This window comes from Myotis nattereri (genome assembly GCF_964212035.1).
Source record: "Myotis nattereri genome assembly, chromosome: 16".
NCBI lineage: Eukaryota > Metazoa > Chordata > Mammalia > Chiroptera > Vespertilionidae > Myotis > Myotis nattereri.
In genome coordinates, this window is record NC_138091.1 from 20,362,478 (window position 1) to 20,388,897 (window position 26,420).

Here is a 26,420-nt window from a genome sequence, read left to right on the forward strand (position 1 = left end):
GGGTGACTTCTGCCCCTGATTTCGGAGGAGGTCCACAAATAGTTCTCACTCCTTCACAGGACAATGTTGGGAGAGATCAGAAACTAGAGACAGACTCATGAAATAACTGAGAAGACCTAATGTGAGGAGAAGGCAACATGGTTTCTAGAGGAAAAGTGGTGTCTGATGGCCTAGAGCAGCGGTTCTCAACCTGTGGGTCGCGACCCCTTTAGGGGTTGAACGGCCCTTTCACAGGGGTCGCCTAAGACCATCAGAAAACACATATATAATTACATATTGTTTTTTGTGATTAATCACTATGCTTTAACTACGTTCAATTTGTAACAATGAAATTGGGGGTCACCACAACATGAGGAACTGTATTAAAGGGTCGCGGCATTAGGAAGGTTGAGAACCACTGTCCTAGAGGTATCAGAGATAAAGTCTGGGCTTCAGTCACGTTGGCTTCGGTTGGAATCCTAACTGCCTTATGAACTGTGTGACCTTTGGAAACTCATTAATCTATTCAAACCTCAGTCTTCCCCTCTGATAAATGGAGACAAAAAGAGACTGACTTTACAGGGCTGTTCTAAGGAGGATATGCACGATCGTGCAGAACGATAAGAGATAAGCAGGCATTTCTCTGAATAAAATCTAAATTTCATCACATTTTTAAAGATTGATTTGGAAGTGAGAAATGGATAAAAATATCAGATAATACATTTAATAAGGCAACCTTTAGAGAAAAATAACCCAACTGTGTTTTGCATCAATGAGCTATCTTTCCCACCTGAAGTCCCACAGGACTGTCTGTACCACTCAGCTTGCTCTGATTCAGAGAACTTTCCCCTCAATCATCATCTTGCTCACAGGTCGTCTCCCTGAGCAGATTACAACTGCTCAAGTAAACACTGTCGCCAAACTACCCATTACAGTCCAGATCTTGAGTCACTGTCAACAGGTCCCTGAAGACCTGGCTTTAGTCAAAGGTGCCAAAACAAAGGTAGCCAGCATTCGGGTACAGAAACCAAGAGTAAACCTAATTGCACCCCTGCCCAGAGCTGTGGTTTGGCTGCAATTGGGATAATGTCTGTGGTTTTGGCTGGTTGCACCTCAACACTAACATCAGGAAGCTGCGGAGAAGCAGCTCAATTTCCAAGTGGGTGGAAATGTTTTTGTGAGAACAGGATGAAAAGTGGGGGTTCTAGGGTTTGACAAGGTGAAGGCAGAGCAAGGATACAGTGTAACTGTAAAACCTCCACAATATTACGTTGCCCTGGGCGTGTTCCTCCAAGTCAGAACATGACAAGCAGCCAGCATCCATGTTGAAAACAGTCTTAAGACAAAATGCTACTTGGAATGCTGCGTGGACCCTGCCCTACGGCAGGAAACAGAAGCAGGATGAAAATAGGAAGTGCAGTCGGCCTGACCAAGTCTCTGGTGAACACATCCAAGATGAACAGGCTCTGGGGAAACCATGGCTCCTTAGGAGACCTTGCCAGCAGTTACGTGATCACATGAAGCAGAACCTCTCCTTGCCCCTCGGTTTCCGGTTAGGAACAGCCAGCTGGGTGCTGACAGACGTGTTCCTCTACCTCCCCTCTCATCTTCCCTCTCCTTTGTCCTAGACAATGACAGCTGTGTTGGGGGCAGAGATGGAGGCACTGGGTAAGCAAAAATGAAAGGGAAATAAAGGCAGGGAAGGGTGGGCAGGGATGAAGTAAGAGACCAACCAAAGAACTTGTATGCATGTAAACATAACCAATGGACAGACAATGGGGGGGGGGGCAATACCTGGGCTGGGGGAGGACAATGGGAAAAAAGGGGACATATGTAATACTTTCAACAATTTTTTAAAAGTGGGTAGTGCACTCTGAAGAGAAGGCACCTGATGTTGAATGTTCAAGAAACCAAGGTGGACTTGTTCTTACCTCGTGATCCGGGTGGTGACTATGTGAAACTTGGGGCCGCTCACTTAAGATCCGTGCATCTTCCTTATATGATCGACACCTCCATTAGACACCATAACCAAACGACCACCAGCCACAAGCTCCGTTTGCTATCCTTTATTGAAGGGTCCCACACCCTCATGGGACCCCAGCCAAACCAGAAACCAGACAGGCCCTCCATTTATAGCAGGAGGCCTAGAAGGGGAGGGGAATGACTCATGATCCCACCACACCTCCCTAGAAACAGAAACCACCACAGACAGACAGACAAGGGCTGGGGAAGAGAACGTGCCTCACTCTAGGTTCTCTCCCCATTGTGCCCACTTGAAAAGAAAGTCAAACACTGGTTACACAGCACCCCAGCCCCGCCCACCCATAGCAGCGTTTGTGGGACTCCCCTCTGCAAGGGGCGGCCCCCAGGCAGCTTCCCGTGCTCTTCCTTCACTTTGGTTTGCTCCTGGCATCTCCGTGCCCTCTTCCTTCCTTCAGCCTCCGGCCCATCACCTGGTCATCTAGCACCTACTCGAACCTTCTCTCCTCTCTAGGGCTTCCCTGCCCCAAGGCTTCTGGGGAAGCAGCGTCTCAGGCATCTTCTCTCCTCCCAGCAAGGGGCCCACCAGGCCCCCTCTGCCCAGGACGTGGACTCACACGGCTGCCCCGCTCTCCTTGAGGTCAGGGGCTGAGCGCTGCCGTCTCATTCGCGGGGGAGTAGTGTATGGGGGGTAGCGGGGCCCGGGGGGGCGTTGGGCCGGGTATGGTTGGGGCTGCTGGGGATAATAGTTGTGCTTTTTAGGCTGGAAGTGCTGAGGTTCAGGCTGTGCAGCACCCCCTCCCCGGGATCGGCCCCCTCCATCCAGGGAATTCCTGCGGGGACGGTGGGACCTTCGGGGACTTGGGGGCCTGCGGGCAGGGGTGACCACTGGGGGAGTAACCTCCTCAGGGGGTTGGGGTGGCGCTGGGGCCTCCCCGCTCCCCATCCCTGGCCAGGACTCCCGGTGCTGGGGGTTGCTCTTGAAGGGGAAGCGCAGCTTACAGTCGTGAGGGGGCACAAAGCGGGCTGGGGGCCTGCGCAGCCCCCCACCCCGGCCCCCAGAGCCCTGCAGTCCTTGCAGCCGTAACTGCTCCTGCTTGAGCCAGCGAAGGCGGCCACGACGAAAGGCAGGGTCCTCCTCCATCAGCCGTGACACCCGCTCCCAGCTTGACAGGGGTGGCGAAGTAGACCGGGCTGAGGGCCCGTGGTCATTGGGGGCTTCCTCCTCTACTACCTCTGACCCTGGAGACGTGGCCCAGGTGGCCTCACTGGCTTCTTCATTCTCGTCCTCATGATCCTGGGAGGAAAAGAGGGGAGAGAAGAGAGGGAATGTGAGAAGAGCCGAGTCTCCTGAGCATAGCGGGTTTGGAAGAAGTCAGAAGGCCCTGAGTGGCCGGATGTCAAGGGGTCCCCAGAAGGGCTTAGAGACAGGGAGCTAGAACAGTGGTTTAGGAACACAGGCCCGGGAGCCAGGGGGTCTGAGCTCAACACTGGTCTGCCCCTTCACAGCTGTGTGGCCTGGAACTCGGCTTGTCACCTCTGTGCCTCAGTCTCTTCATGTGTAAGATGAGGTCAATAGTAATAGCTACTGCATAGGGTTGTTTTAAGAATTAAATAAATTAAACAATGTAAAGTTTTTAGAATAGTGCCTGATACACAGTAAGCACTCAGCAAACAGAGCTGAATAAATAATGTGCCCTGGGGATATGGCAGTCAACAAAAAGGGAAGAACAAGACTTGCCACCATTTTAGTGGTGAGACAGTTGACAAATAAGAAAAATTATAAAATGGTACATATATTATAGCTCAATAAAAAGTTAAATGTAAGTGTATATATTTAAACTATTTAGTATACATTACCCATATCATATATAAGTACATACATTACACAATATACTTTATATACATTATACATATTGAGATAAAGAAGAACAGAACGAGGAAGGGGAATGGGAGGCCTGGGTGAGGTGGCTGCAATGAATAGCCAGAAAGGGATTTACTGAGAAGTTACCCTTACAGGAAACACCTGAAGGAAGTGAGGGGCAAGCTGTGAGACTTTCATGGGGAAAGGCATCCAGACAGAGGGAACAGCAGGTGCGAAGGCCTTGAGGTAGGAGTGCGCCCAGCAAGTAAGCCAGAGCGGCAGGACTGGAGAGAGCGAGAGAGGGAGCTGTGTTGGAGAAGTAAGCCTTCAGTAGCCACGAGCTGCTGTGGATGCCTGCCTGCGGCCTCCATCAGAAGGCAAGCTGGCAGAGCAGCAACCATGTCTGCTGGGTAGCCCAGTGGCTAGCACAGAGCCTGGTACACAGTAAGCACTCAAGTATTTATTTATTGAGTGGATACATGCAAATGAGGGATCAGTGATAACGCTCCCTCGCAGGGCTGTTGTGAAGATTAAATGTGGTGACAGAGGAAAGTGCTCAGCACAGCAGCAACCACGAAATAAGTGGTCCCCCGTGAAGGGGAGGTTATGAGAATGCACATGTGAACATTCATCCAGCGGTAACTGGAAGTGCACTGTATCTCAGTGGTCCTGAAATACAGTGGTCCAGTACTCAGAAACACCTGGGTACTTGTCGTAAGTGCAGATTCATCCCCAAAGATGCTGACTCAGTAGGTCTGAGGTAGGACCCAGGAATCTGCATTTTCAGTTAGTGCCCTAGTGACCGAGGCACATGATTCACCAACTACTCTGAGAAAAGCTCCTATACATGAACGACATTTCTGAAAGCAAGACGAGGAAGGAGGTTGGGAGGAGGTTCAGATTCTGAAAGGGGATAGCTGAGGAGGGAGAAAGCCGGGCAAGGCCCTCTGTACCTGGGTCAGGGGGATGACCCTCTCCATGCGGAGCATGCGGTCCCGCAGGGCCTGCAGCTCCCGGTCCTTGCTGCTGTTCTGCAGCTTCACCTCCTGCAGGATCCCGGTCAGCTTGTCAATGTGCGCCCGAAGGTCCTCCACCTCTGCCCCGCGGGCTCCCTCCTCGCAGCCACCACCTCCACCTCCGCTGCCTTCCTCCTCGCCCACTGTGTCCCAGACATCCCGGGCCACGGCTCTCCAGGCATCCCCGGGACCCTCTGGCTTGCCATAGGTACGACACAGCTCCCGCATCTTGAGGGCAGCCAGGGCCTCGATCTCGGCCCGCCCGTGGCGGAAGTCAGCCAGGGCCACCTCATAGCAGATCTCCTTTACTGCCTGCATCTTCAGATCAGCCATGGTGGCCCAGCGGGGGTCTTTGCCCTGCAGCCGCCGACGCTGCGGGATCTGATACACCCTGCGTGGGGCCCGGCGCTTGCCACTGCTGGGCAGGCCACAGCGCTTGACGATGGTCTGGACTGTGGTGGGTGGCAGCTGCTCCCTCAAAGAGGAGATGAGCCTCCAGCTCTCTTCACAGGAGCGCTTGTCAGAGTCATCCCCACTGTCAGAGTCCGCGTACTGGGTGGGGCCAGAGAGAGAACAAATGGGGAGGAGGCTAAGGACATCCCAAAACCCTTGAGTCCCAACAACACTGGAAACACCCATCAGAACCGCACACCCTTAGGTGGGCTGCTTAACCTCTGCTCATCCAGGCAACAGAAATGACATCACTATCTCCCTCACAGGTAGTCTGAGGGTTAATGTACACCAAGTGTGGCAACAGTGGCTGGCCCAGAAAGTGACCAATAAGCATAAGCTCCAGCTATATCGTCTAGATTTCTTGCATATGTATTGCTGCTCAGGATGAGGTTAAAGATTTCAAAGTCACCCTAGCCGGTTTGGCTCAATGGATAGAGTGTCAGTCTGTAAACTGAAGGGTCCTGGGTTCGATTCTGGTCAAGGGCACATGCCCAGGTTGTGGGCACGATCCCCAGAAGGGGGCATGCAGGAGGCAGCCAATCAATGATTCCCTATCATCACTGATGTTTCTATCTCTCTCTCCCTCTCCCTTCCTCACTGAAATCAATAAAAAAATAAAAATAAAAAAACGATTTAAAAGTCCATGTGAAAAGCAATCTTAAATGAATAATAGGAGAGGTAGGTGCCGCAGGATAGACTGGAGTCTGGGAAGCCCTGGGAGGAACTCCAGTTCCCTGCACACAGTGTCCTGCGGGTCCCATTTCTCTCACAACCGTCTCCTCCTAGACACCACGCCCACCCGTCTCCATGCCCACTCCTCACTCTGGCTCAGTGTGCACCAAGAGCGGAGTCAGGCTGCAGCGCTGCCAGCCTGTCTCCTGCCTCTGCACCCCACACGCCTGCCAACTCCTCACCAGTCGCTGCTGCTCCAGCAGAAGGTCAGCCTCTTCCTTCTCTTTCCGGTACTGATTCTCCAGGTCCTGCAGTCTGGGGTGGGGAAGAGAGAGGAAGGCTTTGTGAAATTCTGGAGCCACCTCAATGGGAGTCCAACAGCAAGATGCTGGGGGCCTGGAGAAACAGCCTAGAGGGCCCGGGGCTTGGAGCACCCCCTCCTCGCACCTCTTCTCCATCTCCAGCTTGATGTCAATGCCTTGCTGCTCCAGCAGCTCCTTCTGGGCAAAGTTCCAGTCCACGGGCTCAGAGGGTGGTCCTGGGGGTGGGGGGACCCCTCGCTCCCGTTCCAGCCGTGCCTGCTCCGGGTGATTGAAGCGGAAAACGTGGTTCTTGCCCATCACAATCCTATTCCCTGGAGATGGGAGGAGGGGAAAGTGGACTCGCTTCCCCATGGCAGCAAACTCATCCCCGTGCCCAAGACGTGCAAGGTCTTGCCCACAAGTCCCCGGGGCCCTGACACCAGCTCTCTCATCATGCCAAGCCTGAGGGTGGTCTAAGCCCAGGCTCCTCCGGCTGACACCAGGAACCACCGGCTGGGGGAGTTGGGCCTCCTGTTCCTGTTTGCCTGGGCAGCAAGAGAAACCAAAACCTGACTCCTTGATCTTCACTTCCCAGTCCCCTCTTCACACCCCACGCTGCTCCCTAGTTCCCTCTGGGTGCTGCCTAAGGTTCCCCAGGAAGCGCGGCCCTAGCACTTCCTCTGCACAGCATGCCCAGCGCCCTCCCTCTGAACACGTCCTCTACCTGACTTCAGCACCAGTGGCTCGGTCACAAGTTTCCCATTGACATAGGTCTCGGCTCCTTCACAAGGCTCCAGGGTGACCACCACTGAGGGAGAAAGGAAAGGAAGCGATTAGACCCTGGGGGTAGGAGGGTTATGGTCATACTCCCATCTTGCATTACCCCCCAAAACACATGCATCCCCAGGCCCACCCCCCCAGTACCTGTTAGGGGTGTCATGGCCCCTCTGGTGGCGGGCAGCAAGGGAAAGGAAGAGCAGAAGGAGGGTTAGCGCCCCAGCTGGAATTCCCAGGAGCCTCTGCAGGAGCTCTGTACTCGCCCACCACCATCCTCCCCACAGCAGCTTAGCAAACCAGCAATTCCCGGCCAAATGGTCATCGGGGCTTGTCATTCCGGCCTTCCAGATGTCCATCCCTTTCTTTCCAACTAGCATTATCCCGGGGTAGGCCTGGATTCCTCCAGCAGGCCCCTAGCCCACTCCTGTCTGATGCATCTTACAAAACACTACTGGACTAATCTGCTCAAGCCACAGCCAACCAACAGATCACTGCCTTCACCGGACAAGGTAAAGTCAACCCAACCCAAACACTTATGGAGGTGCTCCTCTGAACAAATCACCAAGCCCACTGCTTGCCGAGACACAAAGATGCCTGAGGCAGCTTCCTGTCTTCCTGTTGTCACAGAGAGAGCCCTGTATCCCAAAAATCCAGGCTCTGCAACTCTTGAGCTGAGGGACACCGAGCAAGTCATCCAACTCCTGTGAGCTATCAAATGTGATCATCAAAGACCTCCCATTCTATAGCTCACAGATGTTAGCTCAGAGTGGTTGAAAGCCCAAATAAAGTGATATGCAAACTCGAGTTATTATTTATGCTGGAAGTAATAGAGAAACTGGAGTGAATTGTAAGATAAGGCAGAGATGGGACTACTGATACTGTGGGAGTCAAAGAAAGCAAAGAGGAACTCAGCTTAGACAAGAGGACTAGAAACGAGTATGGGAAAGCAGCAATTTCTGAGCCGATGCTTAATTTCAAGGGGAAGAAATGATGGAGAAGAAAAAGACAGAGAAAGAGGCATCACCATATGCCCCAGAACAACAACGAAAGAAGGCAGCAGAGGAGAGGATGGTGTGCCTGTAATGGGCACCAGTCTATGCCCACCCTTATTCCCTGTCATGCCCCAAAATTCAATCGCCCTTCCACACATACACTGCATCCCTACTATCTGCCAGGCACTATCTGAGGTCATGGAAATGCAGTAGAAATAAAACCCCAAATCCCTGCTCTTACAGAGCTCACTTTCCAGGTGGTAAGACAGACGGCAAAGGAATAAGTCAGGAGGTAATCTCAAGTCAGGAGGATAGGTGTAACAGAGGAAAATGGGTTCGGGCAAGGAGAGGATTTTGCCATAGCTGGCCAGGACAGCCTTCTCCATGTCCATGAACTCACAGCAATCCAGCAATCGGTACTAAGGCAGCCCAGAGCAGAGCTCACAGCACAGCCCCGGAGCCTGCCACGCTATATTCAAAACTAGTTCTGCTTTCTTCTAGCCATATTGGTCCTGGGCAAATTCCCTAACCCTGGGTCTCAGTTCCCTCACAGGAGCTGCATGAGAAAAAGCAAAAGCACGCAGTAGATGGTCAGTGATAACTATTCTTCTAGGTTTGCACCCACCTCCTCTGCCTGTCTTTGGTCAAGTCTTCAATCTGCTATAAGAACAGAGGCACAAATGGATGGAACCTTTAGGGCCCCCGATGTTTGGGGCACAGATTCATCAGCTGCTTCTACTGATGTAACTAATGATTTTTCACCTGTCATCTCTCAAAACACACTCTGAGCTCCTGAGGGCGGGCTCACTCCGCATGCCTGGGAACCTCAGAACAGGAACTCAGCAATAACTCAGTGGGCTGGACTGATTCAACAGCTTTTAGCCCCCAGTGCTGGAAGCATATGCTGCCACTGGGGACCTGAACCAGACCAGAACGATGGCATGAATCTGCTGACCCAACTTGACCTGGGGTGGTGAACACACAATACAATGTACAGATGATGCACTGTGGAACTGTATACGTGAAACCTATATAATTTTATTAACCAATGTGACCCAATAAGTTCAATTTAAAAAATAAAAATAATAACCTGCTGACCCTGAACCAACTGCAGCCCAATGGGCATGTCTTAAACCTGAACTGCAAGCCACACAGCAGTGTCTTTTCTTATTTTTAAAAACGTTGCCGAAACCGGTTTGGCTCAGTGGATAGAGCGTCGGCTTGTGGACTGAAAGGTCCCAGGTTCGATTCCGGTCAAGGGCATGTACCTGGGTTGCGGGCACATCCCCAGTGGGAGATGTGCAGGAGGCAGCTGATCGATGTTCCTCTCTCATCGATGTTTCTAACTCTCTATCTCTCTCCCTTCCTCTCTGTAAAAAATCAATAAAATATATTAAAAAAATAAAATAAAATAAATAAATAAATAAAAACGTGCTGACATTGCTTGTCCCATGTCCCTGTGCCTTCAAAAGCATCAGACTAGGCACTCCTTTCAGATTTGTGAGACACAAGATACGAGTTCAAGGTGATGAAGAGCTCATGTGTAACATGTGCCACCCTGCCCAGCACATTTCCTCAGCTCAACTTCACTTGGGCCTAACTGAACACAAATCACTGCATTTTTTTTTTTAAATGACTGATCAAGAACAAAATGGTGACCTCGAAATACCCCCTGAACCTCAGGAGCATTGTTTTGTCAACGTCAGACAGGCTACTACGTTCACCCTTTGGGCTTGTGATTCTTAAAAGCTTTTGCAGCTATGGCCATAGAGAGGCAAAAAAATCTCTGAAAGTTTTGAAATCAAAGGGATACATGGGCCAATTAACTCCCTGAAACCACTGCAATCATAGCTGGATAGATATACACATCTTCCAGAGATAAATTCAGATAGCTCACTGGAACAAATATAATTTTCCATAAAAAAAATGACCAGGATGCTGTTTTAGGATAAAAAAGTCAAGAAAGAAGGCAGACGACCTCTTCACCAAAATGCCAGTGCTCTGCTTCTGTCTCAAGACCCTCGCCACGCACTGCCCCTTGCAGCACTCGGGGTGCGTGCAGACAGCCGGGCCCTTGATTTCCCTAATGCTTACCAGGAGCTCAAAGCCCCTGTGAGGGCAAGGACACGTGCCCTCTTACATGGCTGCACACCCAGTGCCCAATTCAGAGTGTGAAACATGGGCCCTGTCCCTCTCCTTGTCTGGCCACTCCACTCTCGCTCCCTCAGCCATTACCTTCTCCGTCCGGCTGAGGGATGCTCCGGAACACACAGTGCTGCTCCCGAATGAACTTCCCGGTGAGCTTGATGTCCACATCTACCTGGCCGACCCTGGGAAAGCAATGGCCAACATTTCCTAAGCAGGTGGCGGACATTCACCAAGCCACTTCTGAATGCCAGCTCTTCCCCGTCTATGAGCCAAGTGTAATTATTTCTACGTCACAGATGAGGATGCTGAGGCTCAGAAAGTAAAGTAACTGGCCCAAGGTCATGCAGCCCAGGAGGGGTGAGGCTGGGATTTGAACCCAGATCTGCCTGACTCACAGTAGAAGAGAAAAGGGAACCTGGAGGGGATGGGCCTCCCATCATCCTTAGAGCTGGTCACCCTGAGGGCTCACTGCCTACCATGGACAGCTAGTAAATGCCTGTGGTGAGACAGAAAGGGGCACCCTCACCTCGTTAACTCCAAGAGGTGACCTCAGAGGCACGGAGCCCCAGGGATTAGCATTAGCCATGCAGCCACCTGCAGCACAGCCACTGTCCCTAAACAACGAGGGCCTGGGACCACGATTCCCTCTACCCCACAGGGAGGGTCCCACCAAGGGAGGCCAGGCAGTGGTGCTATGGGCTAAAAATGCGGGGTCTGGATTCCAACCCCCGCCTGTGCTCTAAGCAGTCAGGAGCTATCCCCAAAGCACTGGGTCAGTTTGGTCCCAGGAGGCGTCTCAGCCAAACCGAAGTGGTGGGTGAGGCAGGACAGCTGCTTCACAGCCAGGCTCAGCCACTTCTCAGGAAGCCTAGAAAGTGGGCAGAGCTGTGGAGCCAGCCGTCCTGACATCTGGGGTGCTTCCAGCAAGGTCACCAGGAAAGGGAGTCACTAGTGTGGCCGTCCCTCTGCAAATCACACCCCAAAAGGAGAGGCTGCCCCACAGGCACTGATTAAACACTACCTGGTGATGCCATCTTTAATGTGGTAGAGCAGACATTCTGACATCAGGGGGTCTTCATTCAGGTTCACCAGGTGGGGCGTCTGTGGGAAAGCAGGGGTCAGGGAAGGGATCCTGAGAGCCAGCCAGGGGATGCCACAGGGGAGGAAAAGAGCTCCAGCAGACATCCCTCCCAGTTCTAGCACTAAGGCTGCTCCTCCTCCCCTCACTCGGAGAACTCTGCCCTCTCCTTACTCCCACTCCCATCACTTTCAGAACAGCCTAACCCACCCTCTCCTCATACGTAAGGGGCCTAAAATAGCCCCCTCCATCTACCCCTTCCCAGGTCAGCAACCCTTCCTAAGGCCCCATTTCTTCAGAGGCACCTCGACCCACCCATCTCCTTGAAGCCTAGAGTCTACCTGCCCTCGCCTCTGCTTTCCCTGTATTCCCTGTCCCCAGGTCTCATTTCTTCCTTCAAAACGTATCTTGCCACTTCTGGAGAGTACAAGAGGGGACTGGGTGAGAGGACTGGTACTTCCCACCTTTTATTACAGCTTCAATTTCTTAGGAGCATGGATTACTTTTACTTACAATCATAATCCTATCTAATAAAAGAGAAACATGGTAATTGGCGTACGACCGCTACCCTTCCCATTGGCTAATCAGCGAGATATGCAAATTAACTGTCAGCCAAGATGGAGGCCGGCAGCCAGGCAGCTTGAAACTAACATAAGGCTTGCTTGCTTCAGTGACGGAGGACTCCAACGTTCCCCGCCTGCCACTGCAGGCCTCTGAGCCTGCAGTTTCAAACATTGTAACAAATGTAGACACTAAACAAAACCCCAGAAACCAGCTTTGAGCTGCTGGGATCTCAGAGCTGGAGTTGATACAGAGTTTCGATTGTAGAACCGAAACAAACCAGATACCTGCTTTCAGGAGCGGAGGCCTAAGAGCTGGAGCCTCAGAGCTAAAGCTGGCCCAGAATAAAAAAAAATAGAAAAAAAGAAGCAGTTGGGAGCTTCAGTCCCAGCCTGAAAACAGCCCTCAGCCCCTCACCCAGACTGGCCAGGCACCCCAGTGGGGACCCCCACCCTGAAGGGTGTGTGACCAGCTGCAAACAGCCATCATCCCCTCACCCAGGCTGGCCAGGCACCCCAGTGGGGACCCCCACCCTGAAGGGTGTGTGACCAGCTGCAAACAGCCATCATCCCCTCATCCAGGCTGGCTAGGCACCCCAGTGGGGACCCCCACCCTGATCCAGAACACCCTTCAGGGCAAACCAGTCAGCCCCACCCATGCACCAGGCCTCTATCCTATATAGTAAAAGGGTAATATGCCTCCCAGCACCGGGATCAGTGGAGCCGAGAGGCCTCCCGGCACGGGGATCAGCGTGACAGGGGGCAGCGCCCAAACCCCCTGATCACCCTGCAGCTCTGTGTGTGACAGGGAATAGGGCCACAACCTCCCTATCCGTCCTGCTCTGTTCATGACAGGGGAAGGCGCCCCAACCTCCTGATCAGCCCTGCTCTGTGCCTGATACAGGGGTGCTCCCCAATCTCTGATCGCCCTGCGGCTCTGTGTGTGACAGGGTGCGGCGCCCCAACCCCCCAATCGGCCCTACCCTGAGCGTGACTGGGGGTGGCATCGCAACCTCCCGATCCGCCCTGCTCTGTGCATGACAAGGGGCGGCACCCCAACTCCCCAATCGGCCCTGCTCTGAGCCCGACCAGGGGCTGCACCTAGGGATTGGGCCTGCCCTCTGCCACCCGGGAGCAGGCCTAAGCCAGCAGGGCGTTATCTCCCGAGGGGTCCCAGACTGCGAGAGGGCACAGGCCAGGCTGAGGGCCCCCCCCTCCCCACCCGAGTGCACAAATTTTTGTGCACCGGGCCTCTAGTTTAAAAATAAAAAGTGTCAGTTTAAGACTGGGCCGGGTTGCTCAGTAGTTAGAGCATCGGCCCACACACCAAAAGGTCTGGGATTCAATTCCCAGTTAAGGGCACGTACCTCAATTGCAGTCTCTCTCACATCTATGTCCCCTCACCTCCCCTTCCCTTCCATTCTATCTAAAAGCAATGGAAAAATATCCTCAGGTGAGGATTAAAAAAAACAGTGTCAGTTCAATTCAAAAGCATATAAAACAAACAAACCCCCTTTCCCGGCAGACTCCCCAATCTTCCCTGGCCACTGCCTGTTCCCAGCCCTGCTTCACCTGGGGCCAAGGTCACACAGCAGCTGCCTGGTGCTGTCCCTGTCGAGCCTCCATCTAACGGGCCGATCATTATGTTGCTCCACATCGAAAACTCAGCCCATTCCCTTCCCCCAAAGCACCCTTTCCCGACTTGTTTCTCTAGCAACACCCCACTCTCCCCAGGCATGTAATTCTGGAAAGCACAGTACATAAGGCTTTTTCCCTCTACACCCCCTCATGCCACTGCTGCCATCCTGGGGAGGTCTCCCTCCCTACTATCTGCTGCCTCGGTCTACCCTGCTGCAGGCCTGACTTCCGTCTCCAGAGGTCTCCCAGTATTCCTACTCATACCGCACCATGGCCAAGTCATGCTTCTCCACTCAGAGCTGGCACCCCATACCCACCGGACTTAAGCTTGCTTTTTAAAAAAAATATATATATATTTTTTATTGATTTCAGGGAGGAAGGGAGGAGAGAGATAAAAACATAAATGATGAGAGCGAATTATTGATGGGCTGCCTCCTGCACACCCCTACTGGGGATCAATCAGCAACTAGGGCATGTGTCCTTGACCAGAATCAAACCCAGGACCCTTCAGTCCCCAGGCCAACACTCTATCCACTGAGCCAAACCAGCCAGGGCTTAAGCCTGCTTTTTACGCTGGCATCCGTGGGCCTCATCCACATCAGGGTCCCAGCCCTCCTATCCCAGCCCCTTCCTGGGATCCCTCTCTCCTGTGTTCCCACCCAGTGGGACTGCTGAACACTTATTCCAGAAGACCTCTTTCATCCCCAAACATGCCTGGGGGCTCCTCCCCATGTTCCTAGCCCCACCCCTATCCCCACCTGTCCTAGTCATTCACTTTCCTCAGTCTGTCTCAAATGCCACTTCTTCTACGAAGCTCTCCCCTGCTTGCCAACTGAAAACAAGATCCTCTGCCTCCTTTCTACAAGAACTTACTTTCTAAAGACCCTGTGAGGTGCTAGGTGGGACACAGTGATGAAGCAACCCCCAACGCTGCTGTCCTGTCAGCAAGGAAATCCGTCAACTTGGGGAGATAAGACTTGGCAACGTTACAAGTGGGAAAGGGATGCCTCACAGTAGAGTTTCTGATCTTTTCACATCTTCACTTAGTAATTCATTCACTCATTTGTTCCCAGGAGGTGAGTGCCACCATATCCTGGGCTGGGGGGAGGGTAGATGCAAAGATGAATAAAGTGAAGAACTGCAGGAACTCAGAGGAGGTTCAAGAGGACCTCGTGGGCAGCATGGAATCCGATCTTTGAGGACGAGGACGTGGACATGCAGAATGGAGAGCACTCCAGGTAAAAGGAGTGTGAGCTACAGCATGGAGGCATGAAAGCACACCGTGTAGGGGAAAAGGGCCAATAGTCGGGCCCCATATTTCTTTGGGGACGCACTGAATGGTGATCCATGGTGGACATACCATGTATCCATGTGTCTGCCCCTCTACCCAGGCACCCCAACAATTCACTGCTGCCACACTTCCTCTTCTCCCAAGGGACTCTGATGCCCCTCCCAACACTGTAGTGTCAGGAACGCCAAACACTGATGGGCTCTGAGAGCAGAAAGTGATCCATCCCTTGGGAGAGGGGACATGATTGAGGACAGTGCTTTTCAATCTTTGTTCAGCCCTGGAGCCCTTTGTTCAAATGAAACCTTACCTAGAAGCCTAATATGTCAGTCAGATAAGCAGGGAGCCACTCAGGATGAGGCTGGGGGTGGGGGACCCAGAGTTTGGTCCTCCCCCCGCCACCCTTACCCACTCCCACCCCTGTGAAAGCAGCACCAAGCCAGGTTTAAAAATCACCTAGTTAAGCAGGCCTGGTGGTGGGGGGGTCCCAGAAAGAGGGAACTTTCCCTAAGTCTCTTGGCCCTCTCCAAGACAAACTATAGCCTCTCCCCTAGGACCACATTTCCTCACCCACCATTCCCAGGCTGGAGCCACCAAACCCATCTCCCCATCTGTAGTCTAACAGCTCCCCCTCCTGAAATATACATGTCTTTTAAACATATGAAAATATGTTCATCCTTACCAGCTTTAGAAAATGCAAAAGTAAAACACCATTTTACCAGATTGGCAAAGGTCAAAAATTAGAAGAGGGTGAGGATGTTGCTTCTGGGAGTATAAAGTGACATGGTTATTATCTTTGGAGTGCACTTTGGCAAAATAGATTGAAATTTCACATAGCTACTATTTGACCCAAATCTCCACTTCTAGGAATTTTTTCTACAGATAACAGACCTATTTAAGACCAACCGTTGTAATATTATTTATAATATTAAAAATGGGATACAACCTAAATGACCATCAGCAGGAAACTGGCTAATTAAATTATCCTACATCAATAGGATATTCTGACACCACAAAAAAGAAAAGACAGAATTTCAAGGTTATATGAAAAAATAAAGTATAAAGTACTCAACAACTAATATTCCAAAAAGAGGTCATGTATGTAGGCACTCGCGCCTGCATGCACACACACCTGCGTCTAATTATACACAACACACTTGTGTGTGCACTGGCTACCTCCAGAACACGTCGGGACCTGGTAAGAGGGCTTGCCTCTGGGAGGGGAACCTGAGGGTGGGAAGGAAAAGGACTACGTGAGGGTTCTCTCTGGTATACATCACCTTTATAAGAATAATCACAGCCGAAACCGGTTTGGCTCAGTGGATAGAGCGTCGGCCTGCGGACTGAAGGGTCCCAGGTTCGATTCCGGTCAAGGGCATGTGCCTGGGTTGAGGGCACATCCCCAGTGGGAGATGTGCAGGAGGCAGCTGATCAGTGTTTCTCTCTCATCGATGTTTCTAACTCTCTCTATCTCTCTCCCTTCCTCTCTGTAAAAAATCAATAAAATATATTTAAAAAAAAAAGAAAGAATAATTACAAACAAAAAACAACACATCCCTGTTGGTCCCTGGGCTTCAGCAGGTGGCTCCCCTGTGCAACGGAAGCCCTCCAGGGAAGAAACGCCCACCACATCTACCTTTCACCCATTTCTACTTTTCCTCGAACCCTGCAACTGTGGTGGAAGCTCCTCAGGTACCAGTACCTCAAGGTGGCTGCAAGCTATGCTGAGAGCCATATGTAGCACCTCCCCCAGATGCAGACCTCAGGAGGACCCCAAGCCCTGGGTACTCACCCCTGGACCAGGTCCCTCAGTCCAGCCTGCCACCTTCCATCATCCACCCATAGCTCTCTCACTCCCTCACTGTGCCGTAGGCCATGCAAAGCACACCCCTTTCTTTTCAGATCCCTGTCCAATGATCCCTGCTTGTTCAGCCTCCCAGACGGCCCTGATCTTATGAAACCAGGAGGGCCTTCTTCCAACAACCCACCACCTCTTCTAGGCAGTCCCCGTGACCCTATCTGTATCAGCACTGTATCTGACTTAGGTCCTGATCCTATTTTCCTTCGTAAAGTGGACCAAACAGATGTGGCTAGCTCTCCAGGGGACTGGGAATTCCTGACTTACTCCAACTGGCCTCCACGTCATCCCTTCATCAGTATGCCTGACCCATACAGCTACGCCAGCTGTCTATGGCTAGCGTCCATTCTGATTGGTCTGTTCCTATGCTTTGCTGGTGTCTCCAGCTGAGCCTGATCACTCCTACCCCGTTTCCTTCCTTCCTTCCTCTCAGCAAAGATGTACTGAGCACCCGCTACCCACTATACACCAGGCACATGACACATGCGCCCCACCCACTGACACCTGTGTTTCCTTAGCCTAATGTTCTCTCTGCTCTTCGCTACTCCCAAATCCTGACCTTCATTCACGCTCCATTTTCCAAACCACCTTCTCCAGGAAACCAGTTTCCATTCATCTACAGGCTGTACTGATGCTACCATCTTTACGCCTCTCACTGCTTCTGCAATCAACAGCATACAGTTTGGTGTTTATTTCTTATCTGTTTCCAAGTTATCCTTTTTGAAATGTATTTTTAGCTCATTTTTTGAGTAGATACCATATGTACAGAGTACAGAAGTCAAATGATACAAAATAGTATACTGTGAGTAAGTCTCTATCCAACCAACCTCCAACCTCCCAGGTCCTCTCCCTCTTTCCTGGGGCAGCCACTGTAACCAGTTTCTTACTGAGATAAATTCCAGGCATGAATTCACATACACACGTGTGAGGTTACGTTTGTAAATACCTAGATTCTAAGCAGCTCTTGAATCCCCCTAAGGGCAGGGGCCCTGTCACCCTTCTGGGTCCCCAGAGTCCCTGGCCACAGGCACTTACTGAGCACCTGCCTCTTTGGCTAACTGTCAGATGGAGGGAGAGAGAAGGCAGGGATGGACAGATAACACAGAGAGAAGATGTAGGAGTGGGGACAGAGATGATGGGGGGACAATTCAGAGACCTCGGAGATCAGGGTTAGAACTTACCACTCTCCCACCCCCAACCCTCTTCTCTAAGCATCCAGGGTCTCCTAGGCCTCTTCACCCAACCACTCACTCACCTTCTTCGGAGAGAAGACACCCACGGTTCCCCCGTCCTCCCGGACAGCCACCCCCATCTCAGCCAGCAATGCTTCTCTGCAGGCCAAGAAACAAATGTTAGTCTTATCATCGCTACCCATGAACTGCTCCCCTAAAGAATCTGACCTTCCCTCCCCATCCCCCAGTCTTCCAAGGCTCCAGCTGTCCCCCCTCCTCTCATACCTCTCCATCCTCAGGGCTTCCGTCTTGCGTAGTTTCTCTTCCCAGGTCTCATTCAGTTCAGCTATGATCTTCTCTGTTTCCTGGGGGCACAAGGCAGACGGGGATCAGGACATTCTGGGACAAGCACCTACCGTGGGGCCCACGTCACTCCTGGGATTCCTTCCTCCTCTTCGACCCTGGCTTTAGAGAACTACACTCCCATCAGCCCCCAGGTCCCCAGTCCCGGCCAGCTCCAGCTTCCCACCTGCAGCCTCTCCATGGCCTCCTCAGGCCCAATCTGGGGCTCAGCATTGGGGGAGAATGGTGGCTCCAGTTCCCCATTGTGTGTGGGGGGAGATGAGGGTGAAGCTGGGGAAGAGGGAGACGCTATAGCTGGCAGAGCACCTCCAGGACTCCCCTCATCCACCTTCAGGCCTGTGAAGGAGAGAGAAGGCAAAGAAGGAGGCTAAGGAAAGATGTAGCTGATTGGAAACATAGAGGCCTCAGAGAGGACCAGTCTATAAGGACTTCTGAAGACATCTGGTCAACCTCCACCAACCAGGAAGCCCTCCTACTGCAGCCTTAACAAATGGGCACCCCGTCTCTGCTTGCTCCCCTCTAAGGGTGGAGAGCTCATTACTGAACAAGGCAGTGAGTTCCTTCCGTTGTTAGATGACTCACACTATCAGAAAGTTCTCAGCTATGCGGAGCTAAAATCTACCTCCGTTACAGGTGGCCATTGTTTCTGATCCTGCCTTCTGGGATAAGAGAGACTAGACTGTTTTTGTTTCTTTTTTTTACATCTACCTTATCCTTCTCTTACCTAGAATAGACACCCTATTTCCCCCACTGTGCCCCTCAGCACCCTGACTGTCCTCAATGGGATGGACTCAAATACTGATTCGGAGTCAACACCTGACGCAGCCCATACAGTACTACATCCTCGAGAATGGACATCGTTTTGTATCTGTGAGGCTAAGCAATAAACTTTAGAAACCATCCCACTATTAACTGTTGTTAAGCTTATGTTTCACATGAACTTCTGCAAGACAGGGTAAGTCCCCGCTCCATATCTGTACCATGTCACCGAGGACATGAAGGGCTTCGTGGTCAGTGGCCCCTCCCTGGCCCCAGGACTGGGCAAAGGCAAATGAGGAGGGTTGAGGCAAGCCAAGGGGCATCCCTGAGCTGCCCCTCCCTTGGAGCCCTACCTCCCAGAGCAGAGGCTGAGAGCCCCTGAGCCATCAGCAGTTCCCGCAGCCGCGCCACCTCCTCCTGCAGCTCCCGGATCAGCCGGGCATTGGGGTCCTCATTGATGATGGCATTGCAGCGGATCTGCTTGGTGCGGTCAGCATACCTGGGTGAGGAGGAGGATTGGGAATGGTGAGGCCCAGACCCAGGTGACCTTAGTCTGCTGCCTGCTGCCTATTTCCCTCTCTCCCTCCCAGGTTTTAAAATACTGGGGCACAGTTGAGGGTCAACTCTGTCTCATGGGCAAGGTCCTGAACTACCTACCAGCCTCTGAGCTCCCCTGGCACTTTTCTTATGCTGTTTCCACCCCACCAGAGCCCCACCTGAGGGTGCTGAGAGTCTCCTCGTAATTGATGTCTGCGGGGCTCAGGGCTGCAATCATTGCTGTGCGTGAGTTCCCACCTATGCATGGAGAGGAGGGGAAAGCTTAAGCTGGGCTGGGTCCTAAGGAAAGTCATAGTGGGTCAGCGGGCCTTAGTGCCTGTTGACAGGGGTCTGACGGGGCACTGTCCAAGGTAGGGTGAAGCTAAGCATTGTGGAGCTACGCATGAAATCTAGTGGCTAGAGGGAGCAGAGGTGAGGGCAAGGAGAGGACAGACATCTGTGGGACAGAGAGCAGTAGGAGGAGGATGAAGTCAGCAGTGGGTATAGGATCAGAGAGGGGTCATGAGTGGCCAGGTTAGTGAGGCACTTGGCTTGGCAGGCAGGGTGTGGCTTTGATCTCAGCAACAGGACATCTTCAAAGGATGTTCCCCAGGTCAGGGGAGAGTCCATCGGACAACTGGAGAACTTGAGCTTCTCACGGTGGCAAGGGGATTTATCAAAGGGGGTTAGCAGAATGGTAGCAAGGTCAGCAAAGACAGGAGGAGCTCCTCACCCAAATTCTCCTTGAGTAGCCAGGTGAGCACAGAGTCCCTGTAAGGGATAAAATCCGACTTCCGCTTCTTTGATTGCTGGGGGATAGAAGAGGGGAGGGGGTGAGGGTGGGCCATCCCCGGTGTCCCCTCACCCAGAGCCCCTTCTCTTCCCACCCCAGGTCTTACCATATCCGCAAGGGCAGAGATCACCTTCCCTAGAGTAGTCAGGGACTTATTTATATTGGCACCTTCCTGAAAAGCGATAAGGAATGTGAGGAATGAGGCCCTACTCTCCCACTCCAACCCACTTCCCCACCCTCCTCCCCGCAACCAGAGTCCCAAGTTAGGATGAGAGACCACTGCACACAGCCCCCAACACTACCCCTGTCCGCCCCTCCTAAGCCTCCTCACCTTCAGGCGCATGCCCCGGGCTCCTGAGGAGTCGGCCCGCTCACTCCCAGCAAGGTCCACCAAACTTATCTTACTAACCTGGGTCAGAGGAAAAGGGAGAGGTGACTGGCTCAGAGGGCGGGGCAGGCAAATCAGCAGAACACCCAGCAAGGGAATTGGGCTGTAGGCAAGGGATGGGGAAACACGGAGGGGACGAGGGAACAGGACAGGAGGAAATGAAATGTATTAAGACAATAATAAGGGACTGGTTATTCATCCATTTGTGCATTTATTTTGTTTATAGGTATTTACTTGCCCACTGTGTGCCAGAACAAGGTACAGTGGAATCCAAGCCCTGCCCTGAGAAGTCTAGTAAGAAGGACAAACAAGCAAATGGGAGATTGTACCCTATGATCTGAAAGGGGAAGGACAGAGACCTTTGGAAGCCTGGAGAAGGCACTCAAACCCAGCGTGGGCAGGGAGGAGGACACAAGGCCATTTCGTGTTACTAGGTAGGGATAGTGGTGGGGGAGGGGTCCCCACCTTCTCTGAGTCCAGCCCAGTGAGCTGGTCATGGCAACGCTGTGTGAAGACAATGGTGAAGACGGCATGGGAACGGCTGCTGGTCTCATTCATATTGGTGGCAGCCACAGTCCTGGGGGAAAGGGAGTGGTCACTGGATCCCGCCTCTCACCATTCTAAGCCTGGCTCCCTTTCCCTCCACTCCACCGGCCCACCTCACCTCGCCTTATTGCCACAGTCCATGAGATCGGCAATGTCTGCATAAGAGGTCACAGCCAATTTAGACAAGTCCTGCACGTAGGGGCCCAGGATGGGGTGCTCCCGGACCCGCAGAGCACCCCGACTCTTGGGGTTCAAGAGGTCCCGTACCCGTTCACAATAGATCTCCATATAGCTCACCTAAGTGGAAGAAGAAAATAAGAAATAACAGTTCGGTGATTACCAGAAGTAGAGGGGAGTGGGCGTAGGTAGAAGAGCATATGGGGAGGTAAATGGTGAAGGAAGACTTGACTTGCAGTGGTAAACACACAACATAACGTACAGATGATATATAGGGTGTCCCAAAATTCACGCAAGAAGTAATTTTGATAGAAAACACAGGTTTATAATTAAAAATTGTAAATTTTTTATTGATTCATAAAGTATACAGTATAGGGTTATGTATGGAATAGCACATCGGGTAAACGGCCTCCACGGCTTTGCTGGCACATACGCAAAGCCATGGTCTTCATTGGTCTTCATTGTCCCTGCTCCTGGGCCATAATTGGTACTTGGTAATGCTTATCAAATTGAAGGGATTGAAATCAAAGGGCAACAGATATTAGAATCTGATTCAATAAACCAAGTAAAATTAGGCTTTTATTTTTTGTTGTTGTTGTTAATGCTCACGCAAAATTCAAATCTTGCATGAATTTTGGGACACCCTAAATTACAGAATCATACACCTGAAATCTATATAATTCTATTAACCAATGTCACCCCAATAAATTCAATTTTAAAAAAAAAAACATAACAAGCAAACAAAATACTGACTATGAAACACCCTATACTCCACTGAGTATGAAACTGGTGATATGAGCATTTACTAGGCACCAGGCATGGTGCCAAGCACTTCGCATGTGCTTACTGAACCACCCAACAACCTAGGATGGAATCCCGCCATTACCATTTCATAGATGAACAGACTCAGCAGCTGAGAGATGAAATCATTTGCTCAAAGCCACCGTTAGTAACTGGCAGGACATGAACCTCAGGCTGGCTGACTCAGAGACTGCCCTTGGTCTTAACCACTCCTCTCTCCCCCTCCCTCCCCAGGATCACCACGCCCTCCCTCCTGCCCACCTAGACCCGGGCTTACCTCCACAGAATAGGAGAGCTCAGCGCTCTGGTTCTTACTAACACGAGAGAAGAGGTCTTCACAGAGCTGGAGAGGACACAGAAAAGCTGCTGTTCACAGTGCACCTGCGGCGCCTAGCATCAGTCCAGGCCCTGTCCTAAGTGGTCCAGTTGAACCCTAACTCAACCCTGAGGGAGGGGTCATTCCTGTTTTCCAGATGGGAAAGCAACCTCAGAGAGGTTCACACTTGCCCGGGGTCACAGCTAGCAAACCCAGGCATCCTAACTCCAGAGCCTGTGTGCAAGGCCACTGCACCGCACAGCCAGGGAGAATTACGAGCATCTCTCAGTTATCCTCGGCTGGCTTCTTGTATACTCACCACGCTAACTACGGTACCCCAGAATACAGGGCAGGTATACTCACAGCGGCTATGAGACAAGGTAAATGTAAGTGGCAGAACCAGGGTTCAAACCAGGGCTCTCTGATGCCATAGCTTTGGCTCTCCTTACTGAGCCTGGTTGCTTCTGGAGGGTCCTGGATGTCCAGGCTGCAGCCAACCCCTACCCACCATCACATTCCCTGTCACTAAGGGCCTCAGATAGCCAGCTCTCTGCTCCATAACCCATAACCCCTTCGGGAGAGCTGAAGATGCTTCCGCCCCGGCGGCCCTGCCAGGTCCCGGCAAGTACCTGGGGCACAATGCCCTGCTGCCCTGGCTCCTGCCGCCCCATCATGGTGTAGGATTTCCCAGCCCCGGTCTGCCCATAGGCAAAGATGCACACGTTGTAGCCTTCAAAGGCGTGGAGCAGCATCTCTTCTCCAATGTCCCGATACACCTGTTGCTGAGACGCAAACTGGGGGTCCTCAGCCTAGGTGGAAATGGAGCAGAGAAAGACAGCATGAGCCCTACATGGCTTTGTCCTTAGTGTCTTGGTCCCAGGAGGCTTGCACCCATTGTCAGAGACTGCCCAAAGGTCTTGTGCACTTCCCACCCCCATCACATCCTAAACATCCCTGGGGGTCCTATTCAATTTCCTGCTCCCAGTCACAACCCGTGTCCTACCAACCCCATCCCACCCAACCCCCCACAGGTGCTATTCCCCTGCAATGCCCCCACCCAGGACCTAAATCCCCTGTCCCTTGTTGCTTAGCTCTTCCCCAGCCCAACAACCTTACCGAAGTGTGTGACCAGTAGGAGTAGTCAAAGGTGAAGCTTTTGGGGCCATCCTTGCTTTGTTTCGGATTGATGATGGCTGAGGGGGCAGGAGAGGGCAAAGGAAGGCCAAGGTCAGGTACTCCCAACCTCTGCCCACTACCCACAAGCCCCCGAATGCAGGCATCCTAGTACTCCCTCCTCTGTCCTAGTTCATCTCTCCCCTTTAATACTCCCCACCCCCTCCCGCACCACAGCTAATTTTGGCCTCCTAGGACCCGCCCCCACCAGACTGCCTCCTTGGATTGGGCAATGGAGGGCTCCAGGCCAGCATTCCCCCTCCCAGGGACTGGGAGCACGGAAAGGCCAGCCCGCCCCAACCCCCACCCTTACAACTAGCACCTGCTCTGTGCTGGGCACAGCCCTTCTCCGGGGTTCAGCCCAGCAGGACTAGCCTGCGTGGTGGGCCTGGCCCACCCGGCCTGTCCCCTGCCAGGCTCCTGGGACTCACTCACAGGTGGTGCTGCCCTGCATGCTGACCACACACTTGGCATCCTGGCTGGTCTCACGGGCATTGAAGGGCCGAACCCTCACTGCCACTTTCACTGAGGCACCAGTCATGGCTTCAGATACTCCCACCCTCCTCAGCTGGAGGACAGAGACACAGAGGTGGTTAGAGCTGCTGGGGGGACCCAGACATTAACTCCCAGCTTCTCCAAGAAACCAGTCTCTCCACCCCCCTTCCAGCTACCCAACCCCCCACGAACCCAGGTCCTAGTTCCCTGGCCTTCCTCCCAAACATCACTCTCCTCAGGGACTCCCACAGGTATTCCTAGCCATATCCCAGCTCGCAGTTACCTGTCGTCCTGGCCCCGGACCAGGGGGGCTGTATCAGCTCTGGCTGCCACCGGCCCGCGTAGGGGGAGCCCCATCCTACACTTGGGGCCTGGCCACGCCAGCTGGGGCTGTGGGGGAAACCCTGGTTGTGGGGGAAGAGCGGTTAGGAGGCACCTGTAGCTCCAGAGGTGTGTTTGGGGTGGCATGACTGGAGAAAAGGGGGTGGGGGGTAATGTCGGAAAAAGGAAGGATGGCTGTCCCTCTGGAGTGGCCGAATGCAATGTGAATCCAAGGGCAGAGATGGTGATATTTTTATTCCTCGTCACTCACAAGTGTGCTAAACGTCAGATAGAGGAGAGGCTGCACGGAGGGCAATTCTGAGAAAGGGACACATGGGCAGAGGCCGGGCGGGTGGCAGGAAGGGGGAAGAGGAGGGGCAGAGAGTCACAGATACCAAGAAAACCAGAGACACAAGAGAGACGGCAAAATCGAGGTCGTGCTATGAAGGAAATAAGGGGAGGAAAAGGAAGGAGAGGCGGAGGCCAACACACACAGAAATGGGAGGACAGACAGGGAAGAGAACTCCAGGGCCAAAGCACAAACGGGAAGCCCAGAAGAGAAGCAAGAGGAGAGAAAATCCTAAACACAAAACTACCCTAAAATTCCCACACAGGGTCAGGGTCGGGGTCAGCCAGGGCCAAGTGGCAGCCAGCTCCCACCAGGGCCCACAACCCCCCCCCACAGGGGCAGGGATTGCCAATGGGCAAAGTGCAAGGGCTGGAGGTACAGTCCAGGCCTGGGATCCGCAGGGCCTGTGGCCCCAAACCCCTCGCCCAGCCCCCAGCACTTCCTCCCCAGGATCCAGGACAATGGGCAGGGGAGGGCGGGGTCATCCTGCATCCATCCAGCCGGGGCTCTGGGTGGAGGAAGCCGGGATACCTGTCTTTATGGGGAAGGGAGGGTAACCCTGGGGTCTGTCTCCCTGAAAAGTGGAAGACGGGAAAGGGGCAGGCAGGTCTCGGTCCCTGCCTGAGGCTAATGCTATGGCGTCCACTGCCCTGGGGAAGGTGCCAGCCTGGAGCCCAGGAATGTGGGTGATCGGGTGCCCACACCCTGGGAGGAGAGGCTGAGCAGCCTACGCCCACGGAGACAGGGTGGAGAGTGTGGAGAGAGGGATCTGGGATGCTGGGGCCCCTTCCGGGACCCTAAAGGGCCTCAAACTGCTGTCATGTTGGCTGGGTCTCCCCTCACGGGCCTCGGGGGTGGGGGTGCAGAGGGAGAGGGCTGGTGTGTCCCAGGGCAGGAAGGGAGTAGCTGACATTAGAGGCTTTCTCAGGAAGAACAGCCCTGACCCCAGACCCTGACCACACTAAGGGGGGGGGGGGGGGCATGCAATGGTGACGCCGAGGGGGCCAATGGAGCAGGGTCGGGATGGCACGGCTCGGGGACAGCGGGGTACAGGGCCAGGGGACAGGCAGGTCAGCCGGCGCGGCGTCAAGGAGCAGTGGGTGCAGGGAGGGGCCACGACTGGGGAGGGGGTGACCCACCCGAACCGGAGCCCAAGGACCACCTGGACCCAGCCCGCCCGGCAGATCTCACACAGGCCCGGACCCCGGCCTTCCTGGGAGGCCGTGCGGACCCGTCCTCCGGTCCAGCCAACCGACGGCGGCCCGGGCCTGGCACCCCCCTGCGCCCCCGCGGGACCCATAGCACATGACCCGGCTCTGCGGCCAGCCGGCCCTCCCGGGTCGCGCACACCAGGACCCCGCGCCCGCCCCCGGCCCGACACATTCCTCCGCGGGCGTCCCTCCCTCCCCTCCCCCAGCTCTCACTTGGCGGCGGCGGGGCTCCCGGAGCGGCGGGCACGGCGCACAGAGACAAACTTCCCGGGGAAGCGGGAGACGCGAGCGGGGCGATCCGGGGCCGGTTCGGGGCTGCCCCCGCCCCTCGCCGGGTCCCCGGGCGGCGGGCGGCCGATTCACGCCCCGCGGGCGGCTGCAGAAGCGGCGCCAGCGGCCGGCGCCCGCCCGGGC

The 26,420-nt window shown here is 53.4% G+C and overlaps 1 protein-coding gene across 1 annotated transcript; it reads right to left on the reverse strand.

The window, feature by feature from the left end:
* Positions 1-2,030: 2,030 nt before the first annotated feature.
* On the reverse strand, positions 2,031-26,343 carry KIF1C (kinesin family member 1C). The gene is made up of 22 exons (XM_081110271.1): positions 26,220-26,343; positions 24,066-24,198; positions 23,574-23,650; positions 23,087-23,266; positions 22,419-22,484; positions 21,282-21,460; positions 21,083-21,194; positions 20,561-20,638; positions 20,336-20,401; positions 20,170-20,245; positions 19,616-19,694; positions 19,253-19,398; positions 18,307-18,476; positions 18,063-18,142; positions 17,861-17,936; positions 11,205-11,284; positions 10,271-10,365; positions 6,991-7,074; positions 6,412-6,598; positions 6,207-6,279; positions 4,777-5,391; positions 2,031-3,256 (listed from the first exon to the last, which is right to left on the reverse strand). The coding sequence occupies exons 2-22, from the start codon at positions 24,169-24,171 to the stop codon at positions 2,573-2,575; spliced, it is 3,309 nt and encodes a 1,102-aa protein (XP_080966397.1). The 5' UTR covers positions 24,172-24,198; positions 26,220-26,343; the 3' UTR covers positions 2,031-2,572.
* Positions 26,344-26,420: the final 77 nt, after the last annotated feature.

Coding starts and splice junctions, on each gene's coding strand:
- KIF1C (XM_081110271.1), bottom strand. CDS start 24,171: ATGACTGGTGCCTCAGTGAAAGTGGCAGTGAGGGTTCGGCCCTTCAAT. Junction 19,399..19,615: donor GAGACTCTCAGCACCCTCAG/GTGGGGCTCTGG, acceptor CTCCTCACCCAG/GTATGCTGACCGCACCAAGC. Junction 7,075..10,270: donor CCCTCAGCCGGACGGAGAAG/GTAATGGCTGAG, acceptor TTTCTCCCTCAG/TGGTGGTCACCCTGGAGCCT.